This window comes from Sinocyclocheilus grahami, unplaced genomic scaffold (assembly GCF_001515645.1).
Source record: "Sinocyclocheilus grahami isolate Dianchi unplaced genomic scaffold, SAMN03320097.WGS_v1.1 scaffold230.1, whole genome shotgun sequence".
NCBI lineage: Eukaryota > Metazoa > Chordata > Actinopteri > Cypriniformes > Cyprinidae > Sinocyclocheilus > Sinocyclocheilus grahami.
The window spans coordinates 430561-454622 of NW_015505409.1; the positions used below are offsets into that span (position 1 = coordinate 430561).

The 24062-nt window shown below is 40.6% G+C and overlaps 2 protein-coding genes across 2 annotated transcripts in view; both read right to left on the minus strand.

The window, feature by feature from the left end:
* Positions 1-1560: 1560 nt before the first annotated feature.
* On the minus strand, positions 1561-4072 carry LOC107597313 (charged multivesicular body protein 1b-1-like). The gene is made up of 4 exons (XM_016288326.1): positions 3861-4072; positions 3162-3265; positions 2228-2332; positions 1561-2132 (listed from the first exon to the last, which is right to left on the minus strand). The coding sequence occupies exons 1-4, from the start codon at positions 3874-3876 to the stop codon at positions 2088-2090; spliced, it is 270 nt and encodes an 89-aa protein (XP_016143812.1). The 5' UTR covers positions 3877-4072; the 3' UTR covers positions 1561-2087.
* Positions 4073-6208: 2136 nt separating this feature from the next.
* Positions 6209-24062, minus strand: part of LOC107597241 (bromodomain and WD repeat-containing protein 3) — a gene marked incomplete at its 3' end in the record, with an annotated part of 30020 nt that continues 12166 nt past the window's right edge. Inside the window, exons 19-39 of the mRNA XM_016288216.1 lie at positions 21658-21751; positions 21399-21569; positions 21170-21246; positions 20632-20830; positions 20444-20542; positions 20221-20328; positions 19960-20084; positions 19683-19765; positions 19102-19213; positions 18940-19001; positions 18704-18859; positions 15992-16112; positions 15750-15875; positions 15563-15632; positions 15189-15239; positions 14960-15103; positions 14666-14818; positions 7624-7772; positions 7452-7528; positions 7144-7290; positions 6209-6603 (exon numbers count right to left, since the gene is read on the minus strand). Of these exons, the coding sequence (XP_016143702.1) occupies positions 6209-6603; positions 7144-7290; positions 7452-7528; positions 7624-7772; positions 14666-14818; positions 14960-15103; positions 15189-15239; positions 15563-15632; positions 15750-15875; positions 15992-16112; positions 18704-18859; positions 18940-19001; positions 19102-19213; positions 19683-19765; positions 19960-20084; positions 20221-20328; positions 20444-20542; positions 20632-20830; positions 21170-21246; positions 21399-21569; positions 21658-21751 (2719 nt within the window). The remainder of the gene's footprint in view (positions 6604-7143; positions 7291-7451; positions 7529-7623; positions 7773-14665; positions 14819-14959; positions 15104-15188; positions 15240-15562; positions 15633-15749; positions 15876-15991; positions 16113-18703; positions 18860-18939; positions 19002-19101; positions 19214-19682; positions 19766-19959; positions 20085-20220; positions 20329-20443; positions 20543-20631; positions 20831-21169; positions 21247-21398; positions 21570-21657; positions 21752-24062) is intronic.

Here is a 24062-nt window from a genome sequence, read left to right on the forward strand (position 1 = left end):
ATACAATAAAGAACACATACATTTTATAATATTATAAATTATTCAAATTAAATAAAAACATGTTATAAATCAGTCAATAAAAAAAATCTGTTTATGATCAATTATGTGTATATAAACTTACCTATGAGAGATAAGAGATGAATGTGAGCTTTTTTGCATGTCTAAGACAAATTCCCTGACTCACCTTCAGCGGCTCCTCTTCTTTAGGATCCCAAAAAACTCTGGAATGTTGGTCCATATTACATCCTTATGCTCAACAAGAAACACACAAAGCGTGTTTCTGATCTTCATACTAGAAATGTACAGTTCTCTGTTTATGTATTCTGTGTAAATAGAATAATACTATGATCGGTCATACCATCTCACTTTCTCATCTCTAGTGTGGAAGTCACTCCAGCAAAAGAGGTAGAGAGAGAGAGACAGCGGGTGAGATAGAAAGGCTGGGTATGCAGGGGCAGGGCAAAAGAGAATGGGAGGAGAAAAAAATGAGACCCTGACAGCACACAGTTGCAAAATAGCACGGACAAGAGCTGTTTTCATTACTTCAAATTCCTCCATCTTGTAAAAACACTGCCAGAGTTTACCCTTGTTTTACCTTGTGTATTATGAAGTCTTTCAATTTTGCCTTGCTCTTCTGTAACAGAATTTTTCCATACTGGCTAAACACTTTCTGGCTCAGCCTGTTGCGATGTTGACAGACAGGTGGGACGATGCAATGAACATTTTATGGTCTTCCACAGAAGAGAAGCAAATTTTAGATGCACCTTTGACAGATACAAAGATGAACTAAATGGATTAGATGAATTCGATGAAAGATGAATTTGGAATTCCACAAATTAATATAAAAATTCCATTATTTATCTGTTACACAACAAAATTGCAAATACAACAACTTTTTACATTTTAAATTGTGTTTTCTTCATCGCTCTTATGTGTCTCTGCATGAAAACAAGGACTCTGATCCGTTTTCTTCTACAATAAATGTGTGCATATTTACAGGTGCCCACACAAAATCAGGTAAGACTCCAATGGGAAATTATATGAATATACTTGGTTTGGTTTCTGAGCAGCTCATTTCTCCTTGGACTCCAGATTCAGTGTACCAGTAACAGCTGCTCAGCCCTGCTAACTCTGAACCCAACGGACCAATCAAAACACCAAATCCTATCACTGTTCTAACTCTTGAGCCCAATGGGCCAATCAAATCGCTACCCTGTTGTGGCTCAAGGCCCAACAGGCCAATCACAGTCATTGTACCAAGTCTGAAAACCAGTATCATCATAATATCAGAGAATCAGCATGTCAGCTGATTCTTTGTAGAAAAACTGATTTCCCTAATAAATAGCTTACAGTCATAAACAGAGAAAAGGATTTGCCAAAATGTTTATTTACATACACACAAACACATATATCTATATATGTTGTCATTTGAGCCAGCTGATCGAGCCGTACATTGCCAAAAGCATTTATTTTGATAAACCAAAATAAAATAAGTGAATATAAAGATCAGTGATTCTCTAAAGACATAAGACATAACTAATCTGATAAACTGGGGATTTCACTGCTTTGGACAAAATGATGAGACTTTATTCAAATCCTCATCTTGAGCACATGCATTTTAAATGACAAATTCCCACAATCCTTCGAAGCAGAGGCAAACCATGTGTGCAGCAGGAAGAAACAGAAGTCACAATTTTCCTCAACATTTGTCTGATATCAACACTGGTGTAGGTTAATGTGGTAGGTTAATAAGGTATTTGAAAGACAAGCAGGTATTAAAACATGAACGCAAATAAAAAGAGCCCTATTACAAAGAAATGTATAATAATCTTTAATTCAATTATTACTGACTGAGTTCAGAGCAGGACCCCAGAACTAACCAGATGACAGCAGCGTTACCATGTAACATTTGTAATTTTGTCTAATTGAGTTTCCTGCGTGTTATTGTGGACAATGAAAGCTGCACACCCATCCTCAACTGCATAAAAAGAAAACTAAACGCAAATAAACAATGAGGACAATATTTCCAGGTTTCTTACAAAATCGCATATACACAATCTCTCTCTTTCACACACACCCGGTTCTCTTTAAACCTGGTCTCTGAGTTTGGCCAGTCTCTGAGAGAGATCGTCCTATAGCAACAAAAACAAATACAAAACCATTAGAGTACATATCGGACATGAGTTTGTCCGTATTTCTATATTCAAGTATGAGTGTGTTATAATACCTGTTCTGCAGATGCTACGCTGGTTCCCACTGATCCTGTCTGACCTTGGGGAAGCTCCATATTGAGGTCCAGCCTAAACACACAAGTACAGACATTGGTTCTTATCTAAAGTTTTTGTCCTAAATTGGGTTGAGTTACAAAAGAGATTTCATCAACTGAATATTGGTAGTTATAATCGGATTAAATGGTCTTATTAAATCAATAATTGAATCATAGTCTGATATATTATTTAGTAGTAGTAGTAATTAATTATACACTACTGTTCAAAAGTTTGGAACTTTTTTTTCCTATAGAGCAAATGCATTGAATTGACCAAAAAACGGACATTTACCATGTTACAAATGGTTTCTATTTTTAAAAATGCTGTTCTTTTTAACTTTTTTCTTCAAAGAATTCTGAAAAAAATCTCGGTTTCCACAAAAACAGTAAGTAGCATATCCTTTTTTAACATTTTTTATCTAAAGTTTTTGTCCTAAATTGGGTTGAGTTACAAAAGAGATTTCATCAACTGAATATTGGTAGTTATAATCGGATTAAATGGTCTTATTAAATCAATAATTGAATCATAGTCTGATATATTATTTAGTAGTAGTAGTAGTAGTAATTAATTATACACTACTGTTCAAAAGTTTGGAATTAACTTTTTTTTCCTATAGAGCAAATGCATTGAATTGACCAAAAAACGGACATTTACCATGTTACAAATGGTTTCTATTTTTAAAAATGCTGTTCTTTTGAACTTTTTTCTTCAAAGAATTCTGAAAAAAATCTCGGTTTCCACAAAAACAGTAAGTAGCATATCCTTTTTTAACATTTATATAAAAAAATGTTACTTGAACACCAGATCAGCATATTAGAATGATTTCTGAAGGACCATGTGACATATCGCAATGGTAAATGCCATTCAATGGAAAAGTATGTTTTGATTTTGTTTGTTTACCTTCTTGACCTTGGCCTTCTCCGCTTTCTCTTCTTTGTCACATTTCTTGGAACTCCGCTGAAGTTCTTTGGCTGCAAACTTGAGGTTGAACAAATTCTCTGAAGTCACACGTCAAGGAAAGATTTTTTTTTAAAGGAACCGCAGTGTTTGTGTTATTATCTGATACCTTCAATAGATGGAAGACCCCTCTACACTGTAACAATGACATTATAAACAAACAATGTACACCGTCTCGAAACTGAACAAACTAGTCTGACAGGCTGTGGCTGAGAGTTCAGATAAACAACACATAGGCGGCGACATTACGTAATTCTACATCACAGTCGTACCTGGCGGAATTTGACGATGTTTTTGATAACGCAATTACCAAAATAATCACTTTTAACTATATAGACTGACAAAATTAAAAACACAGCTCACGCCCTTATTTAACTTTCCGATTGAAATCACTACGCTACATATTAAAATCCATTCTCTAAATCAATCTCTAGAGGTAACGTTATCCACTGACGAGAAAAAAAGTCCCGCAAATGCGTTGTTTGATATAACGGCTATATAATGTGACCCGACCTGGTGGTATATACTAAAATGTTGCTAACACGGAGTTAAACCCATAAATAGCTCTCAGTAAAAGTGATTATGGTCCCATCGACAGTGAATCTCGGGCCCGTCCACTCCAGTCCGCGAGGATACTTTCCATGTTGGACATAACAATCCGGTTCTGCCGCTGGCTGGTGCTTCTTGAGGAAGTGTGACGATTAGACGGCAGTAGCTTTTAGTCCAGTCTCTGCCAAGCTCTTCGTGTGGACCACTAACTGTCCCCCGCTCTGTTTGTTGTAATTTTTCTGCATTCACTTCCGGCTTCTCCAAACAACTGGAGTGACGTCACAGTCACGCGCTCAGCGATCGCGGTGATGTCACGGGCAAAACATGAAAGAGACGCTCACGCGCCTACTGAAATTTGATCCATTTTTTAAATAAATATAATTTCAAAATAATAACAACAACAATAATAAATAAATTAAACAATATATAATAATACATAATCTACATTCATGTCCTTTTGGCTGCTAGAGATCAGATAGAGACTAATCACAGTTTGACACCTTTATTATAAAAAAAAAACAATCCAAAATGTGTAGAAAAAAAGGACACATACGTTAATGGCATCTAACATCTTGACCATCTTCACTATTATTGTTACTGAACAGATAAGAGGCTTTGTCTCAACATGACAACAGATCCCTGATACAAAAAAATAAATAAAAAAAACCTTTCTAAACTAACAGAACCGGAGGAGGTTAATGCTGTATCTTGATTGGCTGGGAAACATCTTTCAAACAGGTGAGGACAAGCAATTCAGGGGTTGGATGGCGAGGGTGCTTTCCAACTTTCCAAAATAGTGCAAGAGAGAAAAACAAAAGCTAGAAAGAGGGATAAACAGCAGAAGATAAGAGGGGAGAGAGAGAGAGAGAGAGAGAGAGAGAGAGGGAGAGAGAGAAGAAGGGAGGAAGAGAGATGTACCAATGTTTTAAAAAATAATTTTTGTACACAGCCTTTGACACCACAAACCAAACTCAGATTCAACTTATCTCTTCAATTTATAATGCTTTGTCTTCTTCGTTCTGAAAATACACCAGCGAAACACATACCATTGATTACATGATCACACGAGATGATTTTCAGAGAGGATTTCTTGTTGTCTTCCTTGTTTAAAACAGCCTTTTCAGGCTTTCATGATAATGGCGTAGAAAAAAAAAAAAAACCATTGCAAAAAGTAAAATAAAAAAAGGTGAGAAAACAAACAGTCTGTTGCTCTTCAGATAGCTTCAATTTACAGTATATCTGAACCAGTCAGAGTCCAGGGTTCAGACATCACCTCACATCCACCAATCAGCTGCCACATATACTTGACAAAATGTGCAAACATTATCCATACTAATGTTCTCCTTACTGCAAGGTAAGAATGAATCAAAGTGTATCATACAACAGTGGAAAAATATAAATATATTCTGTAAAAACAGTCTGAAGTGTTTTTGTGTATTTGAACAAGAGGAGAAGGGAGAAGTGTATTTTCTCCTACGTTTCCCATAATCCTCCTCGTGTCTGTGCTCAAATGGATGAGGATTACCATGAGTGATCTGGAAGTAGTTAATGCATCTCAGAGTTTGCACCTGCACCAAAGTTGATTATATTATTGAACAGAGGTAAATGCATAACCTGATTGAATAGTAAAGTCAAGTCAGTTGAATTACATGGCAAACTTAAGTGTTCTCAATGACCCCCTGTGTAAAAAAGGGTACGAAAAGAATGCGAGATGGAGAACGTGAGAGGAGAGCAGCACCATCTTTCTGACAGAATAGATTCCTCGGAGGGAAAGAAGCCAGAAACCAAAAGAATCAAAGCCAAACAGGAGGAGGAAGGGAGGATGAACACAGAAAGAGGGGAGGAAAGTGGACTCTTTACCACTCTAGACCAGAATAAGGCAGAGGTGGCTGATTAGTTGATGGCGTGGTAGTTTCTGTGGAAGCCACAGAGAAGAGAGAGCACCACAGTCCAGGAAGAGTCACGAACATCAAGTTTCGGAGACAACAACAACAGTAAAAAACACAAAAAGACAGTACTAAAAACAAAATCCCTGCAGTATTGCTGTAGTTAGTCTGTGTAAAGATCAGAAAATGTCAATGTGTCCAGCCCATAAGATGGCTGACCCTTGCACGTTCAGTCATGCGACGGACCCTTCCAGAACGCGACATTCCTAGATTCAGCGGGTCTGTCGTCGGCCCCTCATCCTCAGAGTCATCGTTGTACAGAACAGTCCTTCGACCCTGGTTACGAGTGTTAACCCGCCCTGACTTTGGAGTACTTTGATTTGACCTCTGACTTCCAGTTTTTGTTGATGACGAAATGACATCGGCTTCCTCCTCCTCCAATGACTCCTCTTCCTCCTCGGGTTCCTCCTCTTCCCCCTCGGGTTCCTCCTCTTCCCCCTCGGGTTCCTCCTCCTCCCCCTCGGGTTCCTCCTCCTCCCCCTCGGGTTCCTCCTCCTCCCCCTCGGGTTCCTCCTCCTCCTCCTCCTCCTCGGGTTCCTCCTCTTCTTCATCTCTTTCATTTGCTCGCCGTGCTCGTTTCACAGGAGTTGTTTGTGCTTCTCCTTTGCGCTTTCGCTTTGTGTTATCGACAGAGGCTGCTGCCGCTTTGCTTTTCTCTTTGTGTTGCGGGGCTTTGCTGTAGTCGTGATCGCCGCCGCCCACCTCAGCCCCACTGTCATCACTCTCGGACGAAGACGATGAGGTCCCGGAAGAGGACGACGATGCGGATGTCGAGGATGATGATGAGCTGGTGCTCTCACATTCAGAGACCTCTCCCTCTTCAGGTAACGCGGCCCCTTTCCGACGTGAACTTCGACCTCCGTTTGGCAGTAAGCCATGGCCACCTATATATAGAAGCACAGAGGACACAATTTCATGGTCAAATTGGAGGTAAAGCAAATTCTTTGCAATATACAGTACAATTCAAAAGCTTGTGGTCAGTAAGATTTTTTTCATGCTTTTAAAATAAGTCTCACCTAGGCTGCATTTATTTGATCAAAAATACAGTAAAAACAGCAATATTATGAAATAGTATTACTATTTAACACAACTGTTATATTTAAATATATAATTTATTCCTGCGATGACACAGCTGATTTTTCAGCATCATTGCTCCAGTCTTCAGTGTCACATGATCCTTCAGAAATCATTCTAATATGTTGATTTGCTGATCAAGAAACATTTCTTATTATCAGTTTTGCTGCTTAATATTTTTGGTGTGAGATACTTTTTTTCTTACTTGGAAAAAAAAAAAGATCAAAAGAACAACTTTAAAACAGAAATCCATGAAAAAGTCCTTGCATTTAATTCATTTCTTTAAAAAAGAAAATCTTACTGAACCCATGCTTTTGAAAGGTAGCATATGTTTATGTATTAGTGTGTACCTGAGGATTTGTTTGGTGTAACACGGCTGCGTGTAACTCTGTTGGCTCCTGCCTGCTCTGATAAAGAGGACAAGGAAGATGAGGAGGAAGAGGATGAGGATGAAGAGGATGGCTGACTGTCTTCATCGACTTGTGCAACATTCAAATCTGGTGAAAGAAGTGAACACTTTATTTAGAATGCATATAAACTAAATTCATCATTATTATGATCATTTCCAATTATATTCCAGTGGTTGATTTTAGACGACCCCAATTTGGAAAGAATTTTTACCACTGGTAATTATGACATCTTGAACTCTCTTACACACCGTGAGAGGATTTCTGTGAGCAGACTTTTGCAGACACCTGGGAAGTTTTCTTTCCTGATTTCGGTTTCCCTTTGGGGCTGCAGAACACACAGGTTTAAAAAGGGGTAAAAAGAAATGAAAAATCTATGTGCAGTCTATACCATGGATTTGACAGTGGATGTACATGTTTTACCTGTTGGGATAGGAGCTCTGTAATCTCTTGCTGCAACTGAGTCTCTGTTGACTCCTACGTTGATTCTGAACTGCAGATTTGTAGTCGGAGATTATGGGAATGATCTGAGTCTCAAAGAACGCAGAGAGACTCAGAGTCATACTGTAGATCTAAACAACACACAATATCAGAGTCATACTGTGGATCAACTGTAAGACCTAAACCTACTCTGACTATTTTACCATAGCTGCATAAAGGCAGACAAAAAAAAAATTAGTCCAAGGAAGACTGCAAATTCATATTAAAAAGACAGAAATATACAGTTTTAGTTACACAAAAGTACAATTAACAGCACAACAGCATTAGAAAAAAATGTCTATCAACCATATACATTACTGTTTAAAAGTTTGGGGTCAGTAATAGGGCTGCAACAAATGATTATTTTGATAATCAATTAATCTAATGATTATTAGAACGATTAATCGACTAATCATCGATTTCGCTGATAACTCAGTAGATATTTATTGATTATTCAGCTTTTGCAATTAGTTAAAATATTGAGTTATACATTCAAACAAATAAATTAAAGTAATCACTTCAGCTTTTGACAGTCATATTATGTAATTACAATTATACAAATAAATATATTTGGCACACAAAATGAGATGGCAGAGAAACTCTTATTCACCATTTAATTAGCTATATGAAAAAGTAGCTGCATGACACATCATTCTATCTAAAATCTCTTTTTGTAAGTCATATGGATAAGAAACTAAATAAAAGTTAAGTGATAAGACGTTTTATTTTTGGATAAACTATTTTATTCACGACATAAGCTCTAAAAATACCTTATAGTGTTATAATAATAAAAAAGTCCCGAGCTAGATCAAGCTTTGATCTCTGCAAACCAAACTATAATGTCTCCGGTTACGTATGTAACCTTGGTTCCCTGAAAGGAGGGAACGAGACACTGCGTAGCTTACGCTTGGAGTTATCCCCCTCCTCCTAAAATACTGAAGCCTTATTGCATCACATCGGTAAATCTTACCGGCCAATGACGCTCGAAGGCTCGAGCTAGGGGCGGAGCCACCCACTATACAGGTCGACGTCCAGTGTCATTACCTCAGAATCTTTCGACTGTTCGAATAGGCACAAGACTCTGAGGATTACAACACAGCAGCGCACGTAGTGTGTCGTTCCCTCCTTTCAGGGAACCGAGGTTAAGTACGTAACCAGAGACGTTTCCCATCAAGTTCGGACTCTCGACACTGCGTAGCTTACGCTTGGGAAACGCATACAATCCTGCTGTGTTGTATTCCACACACCCGGTGAGAAGAGTCTAATGAGCCAGACCCAATAGAGCAGAGCCCGTTAACTGCTTCATAGAACACTCAGGGAAACCAACGCCCTGACTAAGCACAACACTACACATGGACTGGCCGCAGCACTGCTGGAGCCACGTACATATACAGCATTTACCACTTGATACATAAGAAAAACAGCGCACCTACCACGGTCGACAACAGCTTGAACGCATGTAGAGAGCCGATGACTATAATTATCTATTATAGGCATGTCTTGGGTCTACCGGACCTAGTCGAAACCACCCTGATCATCTGGGGGGCGTGGCCAGGTGCAGGCAGCAGCCAACTGCCAAGCTGTAGATACGTCACTGCACAGACAGAACGAGTGGTGCGAATGACGGAATCTTCAGATTGTAAAATCTAGCAAAAGTGTCCTGTGAAGACCATCCTGCTGCCAGACAAATATCCTGAATCGACATACCTTTTGCCCAAGCCAAAGCCATTTTTCATGTGGAGAGGGCATGTACTCCCAACGGATAGGTCTCATTCTTAGAAGCATACGCCAATGCGATCATTTCCACAATCCAATGTGGCAGCCACTGTTTTGACACTGGCAGTCCCTTGGTACGGCCACCGAAACATATAAACAGCTGTTCTGCTTGTCTGAATTGACTAGTCCTCTCCAGATAAACTCGCAGAGCACAGACTGGGCATAGCAGGTGTGTCGCTGGCTCTGAATCCTGAGGAGCAAACGCCTGAAGCGAGATGACCTGTGCTCTGAACGATGTAGAAAGCACTTTAGGCACATTCCCCCGTCTAGGCTGCAGTCTGATTATACAGTCATCCATCTGTGTTTGTAGACAGTGCATGTAAGTCACCCACCCTCTTACCACATGCCAAAGCAAGCAAAAGAGCTCTGTCTTGAACGAGAGCACTTTCAACTCTGCTGAAAGCAGCGGCTTAAAGGGTGATTCGGAGAGTGCACTAAGCACAGATCCCAAACTGGTACCATATTAGAGCGAAAAGGGCGCAACCTCCGCGCTCCTCTTAAGAAGCTCGTCACCAGATGATGCCTACCGACCGAATGATCACCGACAGGCAAATGGAAAACTGAAATAGCAGCCACATACACTTTTAGAGTAGATGGCGTATGTCCAGCATCCAAGCAGTCCTGCAGAAATGATAGAATGACAGACACATCACAGCTGGTTGGGTCCTCATCTTTCGTCATACACCATGAAGTGAAAACTTTCCATTTCAGACTGTACAGACGTCTGGTAGATGGAGCTCTGGCTTCAGCAATTGTATCCAAAACTCACTGAGATACGTTTAGCGTCTGCCCTCCGCGCTGACCTGCCAAACATGCAGGTTCCATAGCTAAGGCCTGGGGTGCCACACCGAGCCCTTTGCCCGAGATAAGAGATCTCCATAACGGAATCGGCCATGGGGGAACCGTTATAAGCTCTACCAACTCCGGGAACCATGGCTGGTTGGGCCAATTCGGCGTTACCAGAAGCACCGTCCCCCCTTTCCTCTCTGATTTTCTGCAGCACTAGCGGCATAATCTTCACTGGGGGAAAAAGCATATTTGCGTTTCTTGGGCCAGCGACTCGAAAGAGCATCCCCCTCCAGAGGCGTGTTCGTCAGTGAGAAGAACAGCTGGCAATGTGCGCTCTCCTCTGAGGCAAACAAGTCGATCTCCGCCTCGCCGAACAGGCTCCAAATCAGCTGAATGGTCTGCGGGTGAAGCCTCCATTCCCCGTGAACTGGACCACCCCTGGACAGCATGTCCACGCCGCAGTTCTGACTGCCGGGAACATGAACTGCTCAAATCAACAAAGTTTCTGTCCGCCCAAAGGAGGAAACGTTCCGCCAGTCTTTGAAGTGAGCGTGAACGAATACTTCCCTGATGGTTGATATAGGATACCACCATTATGTTGTCTGTCCGAACCAGGACGTGTCAATCCTTTATCAGTGGAAGAAAGCCTTGCAAAGCTAAAAATACTGCCTTCAGCTCTAGACAGTTTATATACCACTTTGCTTGCGCACTCGTCCAAGTGCCATAAGCCAGTCTGCCGTGACGTCGCAAAGGGCTCCCCAGCCCGTCAATGACGCAGGAGTCTTTGTGTGACGATCTTTCTGTTGACCACTCTGCCCATCGAGACTCCCTGCTCGAACATCCTCGTGTTGAGCCTGGGGGCTAGCGTCTGCATGCATCCGCGAGTCACCAAGACACGCAACTGACCGTTCTTCCACGCGTTGCTTGGCACCCAGGATTTCAGTCATAGCTGAAGTGGTCTCATATGCAGAAGCCTGAGTTGACACGCCACAGCTGCTGCTGCCAATACGCCCTAACAGTCTCTGAAAGCATTTCAGAATCACCACTCTCCCCGGTTTGAACGAGGTGAGAGCGTTGATCAAAGCCGGCATTCGCGCTTGAGAGAGACGCGCTCTCATCGATAGCGAGTCCAAATCCATTCCTAAGAATGTGATAGTCTGTGTGGGGCTAAGCTTGCTCTTCTGCACATTGATCGTCAGTCCTAGATGCTTCAGATGTTCTAGAAGCTGACATTTGTGGTTTTCCATTTGTGGTTTGACATTTGTTTTTTTCTTTTAAGTCCACAGAGATAAATCGGTCCCCGGGCTGAATGTGCGCGAGGATCTGTTTTACTGTTATCATCTTGAACGGGCGCTTTGCAAGTGCGTGGTTCAGCGGTCTCAAACCCAGAATAGGGCGAAGGCCCCCATCCTTTTTGGGGACCAGGAAGTAGCGACTGTAAAGGCCACACTCCATGTTCTCTGGGGGAAATCTCCTCCATTGCATGTTTCGCAAGGAGAGAACGAATTTCTGCTCGCAAAACCGGTGCATCCCTGTCCTGCACATCTGACATCACACCGCTGAAGTGGGGTGGTCTGCGTGCAAACTGAAGCGTATACCCGCTCGAGACCGTGCTCAGCACCCGTTCTGACACTCCTGGAAGCACGCACCACGCGTCCAAATAGTGAGAAAGGGGTTGGAGTGCCCCGTGACATGTCCGGGATGGCCCGTTGTCTGCTGACGGGGAGCCGCCAACCACCTGAGGGGCATCGTAGAGGTCTCCTGCACCGGCTGGACCACCGGCATGAGCTGGGGGGACACTCGTGCTTAGACTGAGAGAGCGCACGGGGCCTGCGCCCTGCAAAGTGCCGTTCAAAACCGGGACTCTTGCATATAACGCGTGATTGGGAACAACTGTGAGGAGAAAGAGAGCTCTTTTGCTGAACCATGTTTGTTTTGTGCTTTTTTTCTTTTTTGTGCAAATTTTGACAAACATTTCCCCGTCACCTGCAACATGCGAAGGGACAGGCAGGTGAAACACAGCAAGACGAACTCTCTTGCGAATCGGCCCATCGTCCGTCTCTCCGGGCGGCCTCTTCCCCCTCAGACCACCCCAGTCAGGAATGCTGCTGTGGATCTGGCACAGCACCAGAAGGGCAGGGTTCCATCTTCTTCGGGTACCGGAACTGCCTTGCTTTCGGTCTCATGGCTGGCTCCGGGTCCACCCTCGATCTCGAGGAAGGAGCAGGCGGCGGTTTTTGAACACTGTGAAGAAGAGGATCTGGAACGTGGCAGAGGTGCAGCGGACTGATCTCTCTTCAGCAGGAAATGGTTTATCGCCTTTGACTGTTTCTGTGCCTCCAGAAACCTCTCAGAAAATGAGCCTACAGCATTACCAAACAGGCCGACGGGGGGGCGGAGGCAGTGGATTAGCCTGTGCGCAGTTTAGGATCACAGAAATCCTGGCCCAGAGGGTTTTGACTGTCATTTGCTCACAGGAAGGACAGTCAGGCCCATCCAGCGCGGCCTCTGCATGGGCTCGGCCCAGACAGAAGACACACGAGTCGTGTGCATCAGGGAGCTCAATTGGGCCCCCGCACGCACAGCACTCCTTAAGTGACATCTTGTCTTCTTGCCGGATCGCCAAAGGGGAACTAAAACCGAACGGCGAGAAGAGTTAACGGCGGTGAGAAGTCTTTGATGCTTGCTTCGTGAAGGAGAAAGGTTCTGAGGCAATGACACTGGACGCCGACCTATATAGTGGGTGGCTCTGCCCCTAGCTCGAGCGTCATTGGCCGGTAAGATTTACCGGCATGATGCAATAAGGCTTCAGTATTTTAGGAGGAGGGGGATAACCCCAAGCGTAAGCTATGCAGTGTCGAGAGACCGAACTTGATAGGGAACTTTAATAAAACGTTTTTTCCCCCACTAATAAAAAGATTTAATCATTAGCTAGCTCCACACTGGAGAGCTGCTTTATAACAGGAAATCAAGTTGTAATTCTAACTGAAAGCGACACTGACTCTGGTTTTTCATGTTTAATACTGTAAAGCTGCTTGATTTAAGTCTATCTATTGCATAAAGAACTATATAAATAAACATGACGTGACTGGACTTTACTGGAGTACTGAACTGCATAGCTCGTGCAAACATCCACATCGCTGTAATCGGATGCGTTTTAAACTGCTGCTTTCTCACCTCTGTCAGTTTTTAATGTGTTTATTTTGTTATTGAGAGGAAAGCGTGCAGTATATATTTACATATTCATCCAAACGCCGCTCAGCAGCCTCAGGTTCGGCTGCATTTGCTCTGCCTCTGTCTGAAGCGATGTCTTTTTTGAATTGCATCAGGAGAGCTGAATTACAGTCTTGCGCTAGAGTGCCACACTGGTCAAACCGCGTTATTGCAGGCTCTTACATTTGGTCATATGGGATCAAACGACTACTCGACAACAAAAATATTTGTCGACAATTTTTTTTATTGTTGACTAATAATGTTGATAATGTTGACTAATCGTTTCAGCCCTAGTCAGTAATAGTATTTCTTTGCATTTATTTGATTTTAAAAAATACAGTAAAACAGTAAGAATGTCTGCAACGGTTTGAGTTAAAAATCTCAGTTTGTGTTCTACTGAAGAAACAGTCACCTACATCTTGGATGCCCTGGGGGTAAGCAGATAAACATCAAATTTTCATTTTTGGGTGAACTATCCCTTTAAAGGTGCAGTAGGAGATCTTGGAAAATGCTAACTTTAGCCTGATAGCACTGAAAGCGAACTTCCCACCCTCCCTGCACTCGCCGTACAAAGCTACGCCCCCTGAACGCATAGACGCTCACAGACCAGAATACCAGAGACAACATTAATACAATAGGCTACATCAGCCATTCTCAATTTCAGCCCATGTTCCGAAGTGAAGTAAACCCCTTCTCCTTCACCAAGCGTTTTGATTGGACGAACATTTCTTGGTCCTACGCCTTCCACAGAATATATAAATACAGATAAATACATTTAGACCACTTAACTTAATGATTGCTATCGGGATGTGAAGAGACTTTCAACCAGCATAACAAAAATTTTTACTGAAGACAATCACATATTGCACCATTAATTTTCAGCATCACTGCTTCAGTCTTCAGTGTCACGTCATCCTTCAGAAATCATTCTAATATGCTAATTTGTTGCTCTAAAAATATTTCTTATTATCAGTGTTGAAAACAGCTGCGCTGCTTAATGTTTTTGTGGAAATGGTGATATATTTATTTAAAAAAATGTAACAAGTCTGTCACTTTTGATCAATTTAATGCGTCTTTGCTAAATAAAAGTATTTATTTCTTTCAAAAAGCCTGAAAATGAATACACCTTAGTAATTAATTAATTGTAATGTTTGTCTAGCAACGTGCTGAGTGTGTTCATTTAACAGCTAGAAAAGTGGGTTCTTACTCGAGACTTCTTGTTGGGCGTGTAAGCCTTTGAATTACTGAAGATAAGCCGCACGTCTTTGGCAAACTCCATGGGATTCTCGTAGTTCCCACCCATCAGGGTCTCAGAGACTGTGCCTAAATCCATAGGAGTGTCTATAATATCACGATAATCCTGATACATAGACCGAAAGAGAAATTAGGTCGGAATGATTTCCAACATGGAAAACAGGAAGTGACGGGCATAATGTTAAAGGGAGTGAACAGAAAATGATGGTAGCTGTGAAGAAAGAGCGTAGAGGGAAGAATGAGGTACCGGGTAGGTGAAGAGGTCGACAGGTTGGCGAAAAGCCTCTGAATCGGAGCTTGCCATCATTCTCCTCAGAAGCTCTTTGCACTGTCCGTGCCATGCGTTGATATCCATGACCACTCCACGCTTCTGAGGCACGTTATTGGACCTCTGAAAATGGTGGAAGAGGTTAGAGAAAACATACCTGGTACTGTAACACTTCATGGTAAATAAATTATAAGTTGAATTGTCTCACCCTCTGACCAGTGGAGGTGCCAGGAGTGTCCGAGTCCACATTCACAGTTTCCTACAGAGCAAACAGAGACAATGAATAGTTCCTCTGCTTAATATAGGGGTGTCCAATCCTGGAGGGCCAACGTCCTGCAGAGTTTAGCTCCAACACAGTTGCCTGGAAGTTTCTAGTGAGCCTGAATACCTTGATTAGTTGATCAGTTAGGCTTAATTAGGGTTGGAGCTGAATTCTGTAGGAAAGTGGACCTCCAGGAACCAGTTTGGACACCCCTGGCTTAATACTAAAATATATACAGCAGGCTCTAGCTGGCCCAAAAGTTGTCACAGTGGTTCTGGGTCAGCATACCATACTTGCTCTGTACAAACACACACACTTACCTCTTCCTCGCTGCTGAATTCGCTCATCATCTTATTATAGAGATCCAAGATATCAGTACAGGTCTGATCCCTGCAGACACACATGCACATTAACAGTGAAAATGCTCAGTATGATCACCGAGCCCAGCAGGTGAACCAGAGGGATCGTAACCGATATGAATGTGTAAGTGACTGCATTATCTCTAACCTGATGAAATGCAGTAGGACGCTGCTGACCGTTTTGGCTGCTTTGACGATAGGGCTCTGCGGTTCGTTAAACGTTCGAGCGTTGTGTTCAATGTAACGCACCTCCCACATTAGTGCCGAGATCCGCCTACACATACAGAGACACGTGAGAGAACTTCAACACTTGTATTTGTGAAGACCTAGAGTGCACTCATATTGATGTCTGATAACGCTGTGGTCAGTAGGCTAAAGGATAGTGTGTACCTGTAGAAACGGTGCACTAATCTTGTTCTGATGGTGTTGAGGTCAGTAAGATAGGCCACAACAGTGCAGTACAGTGGATATTCCCTCAAATCTACAGGGCAGGAGAATGCCTTTGCCACATCTGTAAAACACACAAGAGTAAAATTTTGCAAGGAACATGCTTTATTGTAAAAATAGTCACAGATAAACAATGCATGCATTTGTCCATCAGTAAAGTATCAAATCACTAAAGCATCTAATCAATATTAATTTATACAACAGTTCTTTATGGTCCTCAAATCTGATAGGCTGATAAGAATGCGATATTAGAGTGATATCAGAACTCCAACAGCCGTTTTACAGTTTGTAATCGTATCACTCCGCTTGCGGTACTTCTTGGCCAGATCTTCTGGAATTTACCACTGGCTCTGATGTCTCTGTAGTGGTTACACGAGATATAATTCGTTATGGTTAAACCTAACGGTTGTCTTTGGTCTCATTAATCTATTATGTTTTCCAGAGAAGATAGTTTTAGCAAATTCGCACGTTTATTAATTCAATGCTGTATATCACAGCGCTGCCTTTGTACTTTTGACTGAATTGCCAAGCAACTTTTGTGATGTCTGTTGTTGCTTATTAAATATTATTACTCAAATAATATTTTATATAAATAAATAATAGTATTTAATAATAGTGTTTAGTATAGAGAAACGGTGCGTGTTCGTGATGGTGATTTTAGTTACATTGTTCTGTCATTGGATGGCGACAAGAGACTGTTTTTATGAGTCAGCAGTAAAGACTTTTACATTGAAAAGTTATACATTCTATAAACGGAAGTTATTTTTAGTTTCAACAACAGCTTGACGCATTGCAATACACAAATGCACTGAGCAGCAAAATCAGCCTTAACAGATGAAAGGATATTAACATTACGACAAAGATAACGCTTTCCTCAGCAGATATTCAAACTAATGTTTATTGTGATATGAGATTGATCTGAAGAATGAATGCTGTATCAGATGCAGGTAATCACACTTGCACAGTCCATCTCTCTCTCACAATATCTACTATACATAATACCCCGCTTTTACTACAGTAATACAATATGCTTTCAATGAAGCAACTCAACGTTCCTTTGTTACTAGTTCTAAAGTGACATTTTTGAATTAGTAACAGAGGCTTGGGCTCAGCTGTTCAACTGTCAAACTTTGATTTAAATCCGTGGTGGAAGTAGTTCTGCACAAAAGAGGGCTTTTAAAGACACTCCATTGTTATTTTATGTATTTACATACTCGTGCCGTCTGATTACTTGGCCTGCGGCCACAGCCGTGCCGATATACAGCCATATCTCACATCTACGAGTGTGATATTGCTTATATGCACTACAGGGTCGCATATTAACGTGGCCTTATAGCAAAAAGGCCACCAAAATGAAAAGAAAAAAAACCCACCCCACAAATAAAAAAATCAATTGTGGCTGTCGTGATTAAAATTAAATGTGAAAATGAATAAAGTGTCTATCCGCGGAATTATATTTTGATTCACACTGCAACAGATTGTCCAATCACACGCATTTCCAATCACACGCATTTCCATTGAGCTTAGGAATGCATTTCTAAAGCTCAATCAGAGGCATTCAGATTAGTCAGATTGTGAAGTGACATGACATGTGGCCAAGTATGGTGACCCATACTCGGAATTAGTGCTCTGCATTTATCCCATACAGAGTGCGCACCTACACAGCAGTGAACACACACACACGGAGCAAGTGGGCAACCATTTTTTTTTTTTTTTTTTTTTTTTTACCAGTCGTGGTATTGTACATTGTACATTCACTCCCCCCACCTACAATCCCTGCCGGTACGAGACTCTAACCCTAAACCTTTGGGTTACGAGTCTGACTCTCTAACCCTTAGGCCACGACTAGTTGTTGTTTAGTGTGCACGCTCACAGATTGAATTCTTTGTGCTCGCGACTTCCCTCATCATAAAAAAAACTGCAGATACGATGTAAATAAAAGATTCATTTCGTCGCTTCAATGATTATAACAGGAGTTTTTGCATAACTTGAGCTAGACTAGACTAGACTAACGTCATGGACCGACATGTTTGTCTGTGAAGCCAGAGCCAGAATATATGATGAGCCATTCCCCTAAAACACAAACACAAAAAAGTTTTTATTTGTATTCTATTAAATCGACATTAATAATAATTATTACAATATCAAGAACAATAATCGACAATAAAAATTTCTGTCATAAAATTAGCTCCCGTTTTTAAATCTATAATTTAGATACGATTTTCAAGTCAAGTGTTATCGGCAAGTTTAAAATATTTTGATTGAATTAATTGGTTAAATGTAAGTATTTGACATTAAAGACAACACAGATACAATTATTAAGGTGTTCATGTTCAGTTCATTGCTTGCAAATTATTTGCAATATTTTATTGCAAATTACTGACTTTTGTCCACGAGAATTATTACTTGAAAAAAATCTTCTCAGCTAATAAAATAATTTCCTTAAATGTATTAATAATTGTTTAACATCTTTAATAAAGGCTTTCATCAGTGATCTAGTTTTGCTTTGGTATTAAAATTGGCTTGAGAATCATAAAATGCCATTGTACTGGTATTTTGACAAGGTTAATCAGCAACTGACATATACCAAAAAAGTTCAATATTTTCAAAAAATCCTGCGAATAGTTTTAGGTGGTTTGTGTGCATTTGCCATACCGAGTGTTAGCAGCTGATCTATGGCTGTGATGACTCTCTCGCACTCGTCATCTCGTGTGTTCAGCCCCCACTCTCCCTCCTGAGGGGTGTACAGCAGGGCCTGAAGCTCGTCCTCTGTGACCGGGACACTGCCCCCATGTTCCTCTGGAAGTGGAGCTGTAGATGTTCAATCACACCATTAGATATGCCCGAATGTGACTGGCTGATTTAGTGTCCGATTTTAAGTGTGTCAGTACCTTCTTCAGGTATGGGCTCTATATCCCATGGACTCATTTTCTCTCTCTCTCCATTATCCCACCTGCAAAACAACATACACCAATTATTAAAAAGATTTACGGCAATAATAAGCCCAAGGTTTAACTCTGTACTCCGGTAGGGCAGTGATCAAATCTACGTACCTGACAATGTAGCACTGAAAGAGGCTGTCTGGATAGTCAGATTGAAATGGCTCCTGACACTCCACCGAACCAAACCACCAAGCATCATCAATGATGCTTCTGAAATGCTGACCTAAATACAGATATTCACAGCTGTTATTTGCTACTTATATGCTATTTTATGATCATAATAAACATTCGTCTTTACCACCACAGCATTAATAGATCAATAATCTATGCCATGCAGCCACTAATCCTGCAAGCATTATAGCATGTTTCTATGCAGTTAATAATGTGTTATGGGTGGTTGTTTACTTGCTCAAATCAAAAGAACCCAATCAACCCACCCACAAGTCTCTCTTTTTTTTGGTATGGCTCAGGCCCATCTTTCAATGTAAATCTATGGGATTTTTTTCTCTCACTTCCTTATCCACCAAGTAATGATGCTCAGTCACTTAAAAAAAGTGACATCCTGCCTTTCCCCAACAAGCCACATGATTTGAGGCATCATTTACAGCCTTAGTGCAAACAAACTTAGGTAGAGGTTTGCTCAAAGATATCAGTGACTCTTGCATATACCACAGTTTAAAGCACAAACACACCAGGCTGCCAGTTGCGTTCTTTGGCCTCATTGTAAAACTGTTGTAGCACCAGAAAGTCAATGACATCAGGCATATCATGATACCTAAAGAGAGACACAGAGACAGCTATCATTAAACATATATTCATGATCAAAAACTATCCCAATATCTATTTTAAATGCATTCATCAGAATGTAGTATTTATCGTAATTTATTATGCTATTCCAATACCAATAGTAAATAAATAAAAATATAAGACAATGTGCTTGTGTGTTTTTGAGAGTATAAGTGTACATACTTCAAGCTGAAGGATTCGTTGGTCATTTTCCCTGAGGTGGGGTCCAGTAGAGCCAGTTTGAGGCAGCACAGAGTGGGCGGCCCGACTTCATATTTAATACCCACTACCTTTACAGACTCCTGATCCTAAGAGAACACACAGACAACATACTTTCAAGTTCCTGTTAGTCTGGATGCAGAATGGGCCAACCACTGTCATGCAAACTAAATTATGCCTAATAACGAGTGGGAATGGTGATGAGAGAGGAAATAAGCCCCTTACCCTGAGGTTCAGGCGGTTCCAGGGCTGTTTCTGAGGGTTGATGCTGTAGGCTTTGGCACGACACACGGCTCGGACGTATGCTTGATGACCCTGACGGAAATATATCAGCTACAGAAGAACAAAGAAAGAGAAATGGCTTAAGAAAGATGTGCATATATGATGAAAATCCTTGTATGTACTTCTGGTCATTTAGTGTGTGCCTACATTTAATGAAGGGACTCACCTCATCTCCCATTTGAGGTACAAAGGGTGATCGTCTTGGAATTGTCTCCATGATCCAAGATGGGGGCAACCATTCCTCTAAATCGCCAGCAGGCACAGACTAAATTCACACACACACACACACACACACATTAACATAGAAGAGAAAATATGGATGGATGGATGGATGAATGATAGATGTATGCTAACCCGCTGTTTAGGTTTCTTTTTCTTTTCAGTGCGTTTACTCGTTCTCTCAGCCTCTCCTTCTCCCTGCCCTGTCCCCTCCTCATCCTCAGAGCTACTGCTCCCAACAACACGAGCCGGCAGCCTTCTAGTTGTTCGCGTCGGAGGCTGGAGGTTGATTCCCGCATCCGCCGTCCAATCAGAATACTCGCTAGAAGAGTCACTGTAAAATATATAAACAGGAAACGGAAAAACCCCCCAGAAAATTCTTAAAACTTCTCTCAACATTCAGAAACACTACTAAAAACAAAAATAGAAATTATTAATTAAAAATTGATAAACAAAATTACAATAGTACTATCTATAATTTAATCTCTAATATTGGTCTAAATAAAATTTGTTGTTACACCAGTCTAATTCTATATGGAGTCAAGACTAAAAGCTGCTAAAGAATTAAAGCTCATTTAAACAATTTTAAGATGGTTCTAGACCAAAATCAGAATGCTTCATCTGCATTATTGATGTTCTTTTATGTTGTAAAATATTGTGATTGGGACTGAACCTGGAGCTACTGTCATTCTCCCACTGAGCTTCACCATCAGAGGACACGTTTCTGTTCTCATTCTGCTCCTCCTCCTGCTGGGTGCACACATTCAGAAACATTACTTAATATTTAATTAAGCATTTTAAAACTAGCAAATATATATATATATATATATATAGATATATAGATATATAGATAGAGTAAAAAAAAAATTCACTAAAAGAATTCACCAACACTGCCTTCTTACCTCCACTTCACTGTCGGACTCTGCCACACTTTCCTCGTTATGGGTGTACGAGAGCACACTTGTGCTGCGTCTCCTTTCTCGAGTCGAGCGGGTCTGATACGCATGTCTCCTCTGCTGAGGTCTGCGCTGAGGCCTCCGTAACATGCGAACGCTCTCTCCCACTGGCTCACTCTACAGATAAAGAGGGAGAAAAACGAGGTTTAGGTTTATACTGCAGTTCGGTACTGACTTTATATGTCTTCATGTGTATAAAACTCACTCCTGTTGTGGGAGCAAATTTCTTCTTCTTCTTCTCAATGTTGTAGAAAGACCTTTCTACCTCTCCTTTAGCACGCCTACTGTCTTCCATCACTCTAAATGTGCACAAATACATCACATCAGTGAGAAGGCAGTGTTGGATGTTAAAACTCTCAAAGATATTCACACAAGGTCAGTTTAGAGTAGTTAAAGGAAACAATGGACATTTAAAAGGGGAATTCTAGTGAATAATTTCAATAAAAGCCTTAGACATCTACAACCTATTATTGTGGAATGAGATTCGTGATTGATTTAGTCATGTTAACAAAAAAAAGTTAATAAAAAAACTGGCATATTTAAAAATTCACTTTGTGTTTTTATTATGTGCAACAGCTCTATGTAAAATACAAGAGATTTTATTGGCAAACTGTTTTTCAAAGTAATATACATTTAATTTAGTTTTTTTTATAGATTAAGTTTAGGTTTACATTAGTTCCACATAATATATATATATATTATGTGGTGTAGCTGATGGGGTGGTGTAGCCATTGTGGTGAGCATTGTCATCATGCTCACCATTGGTCTTATATATTTTTTTTTAAAATACAGAAGCTTAAAAACTTTAGACAAGTGTTTCCCAACAAGGGACCAGATATATAACCAAAACCTTGATATATATAGATATATATACACACACACAGTGCACAGCATAAATGACTACGCCCCCTCTGATTAAGATATAAAAGATGTATTTTCTTAATGATCACAAATATAATTCATAGAAAGATGGCAAAATTGAAATGTATTAAACATATTCTTAATAACAACAGAGAAATACATGCCATTAATATCTGTAAAATAAGAAACTTAGACAATTTTTGTTTAAATGAAGGATTGCAGAATTGAGTACAACCTAGATTTAATTCAACCAAGTGTAATATTCTAGAACTTAATATGTCCTCCATAACTCCAAGTACACTGCTCTGACACTTCTTGGCACTGAGTGTAAAAGTTCATGACAAATTTTCACATCTGTGCTGTTTAACTCCTGGAGGATGACCTCCTTATATGCTCTGGTCCTTAATGGAAAGTGTTGCTCAGCTTGTCTCTACAGAATCTCTCACAGCAGCTCAAGAGTGTTAAGATTGAGTGAAATACATATCAACTGAAGGATTTTCAACACAGGAGAATGAATATCTTCAATGTCATGTTAAAAAAAATGCCCAACAATGCAGGGAATGAGGGGAGGGTAGCATCTTCAGTTTCAGGTTTTTGTATTACATTACACAGTGGTGTGTGAATTCACAACAGCGTTGATAAAGTACAACTCCCTCACACCTTCAGCACTCATTCATCCCTATATAAAAGCTTTACTACCACTGAACGTCACTGTGGGAACCAGGCACTTCTCTCTGTACTCCTCCTCTACCAACACCAGAACATTTTAGATGCTGTTAGACCCGAAATGATTGAATTGGTCTCATGAGACCAGAGTATGGATTCCCAGAAGTCTATATTTTGTAAATATGGGCCTTGGAAAAAGCTAAATGAGTTTATTGTGCTTTGGCTACAGTCGGTAGTTCTGGTGTGGATAAACAACCATGCATGTCACTTCTGCAGGCTGCATCTTACTCTGTGAGATAAAGTGTCACACTTTTCACAGCTTTTGCCGCTCTGAGACACTTTCAGTGTTTCTCCTGCTCTTTTTCTAGCAAAAACTCACTCATCAGTAAATGAAAGCTTAAAGTGAAGACCTGATTATTTCAGGGGCCTTTTCACAAGTCCATTGTTTTTGAATTTCTGTGTTACTTTGGCTATATTTTCACACTTAAAACAATAATTTGGTATTCCTCTTGTACCATTGTCCTCTTTGATGCTAAGAAATAAATCTCCTGACAGTTCTAAACTCACTCATCAGTAAATGAAAGCTTAAAGTGAAGACCTGATTATTTCAGGGGCCTTTTCACAAGTCCATTGTTTTTGAATTTCTGTGTTACTTTGGCTATATTTTCACACTTAAAACAATAATTTGGTATTCCTCTTGTACCATTGTCCTCTTTTATGCTAAGCAATAAATCTCTTGACAGTTCTCTCTCAAGTGGTTTCATTGTTGTCAGCATTAAGTCAGAGTATGATTCAGTGGGCCATATAACACTTAATTATCAAGAAATTACTTCCCTTTAACAGTTTTGGTTCAACATACTTACCTGTTGATCAGTGCTTGCCTTAACCTTACACCAGAATTTTTTTGTTTTGTTTTATTTAGTAACTTTCACGAGGGTGTACTCATTATTGCAACACAACATTTTATCACTTTGAAATGAAAATGGCATTTTCTTGAATAATTTTAACATTCTTCCTTTGTAACTGATCAAGCAGACTTGCTGGAATATTATATCTCTAAAAAACCATAACATGTCTTCTAAG

Coding starts and splice junctions, on each gene's coding strand:
- LOC107597313 (XM_016288326.1), bottom strand. Junction 2,333..3,161: donor CCAAGGTCAAGAAGGTAAAC/AAACAAAATCAA, acceptor CAAAAACTTTAG/ATAAGAACCAATGTCTGTAC. Junction 2,133..2,227: donor GCGTAGCATCTGCAGAACAG/GTATTATAACAC, acceptor TTGTTGCTATAG/GACGATCTCTCTCAGAGACT.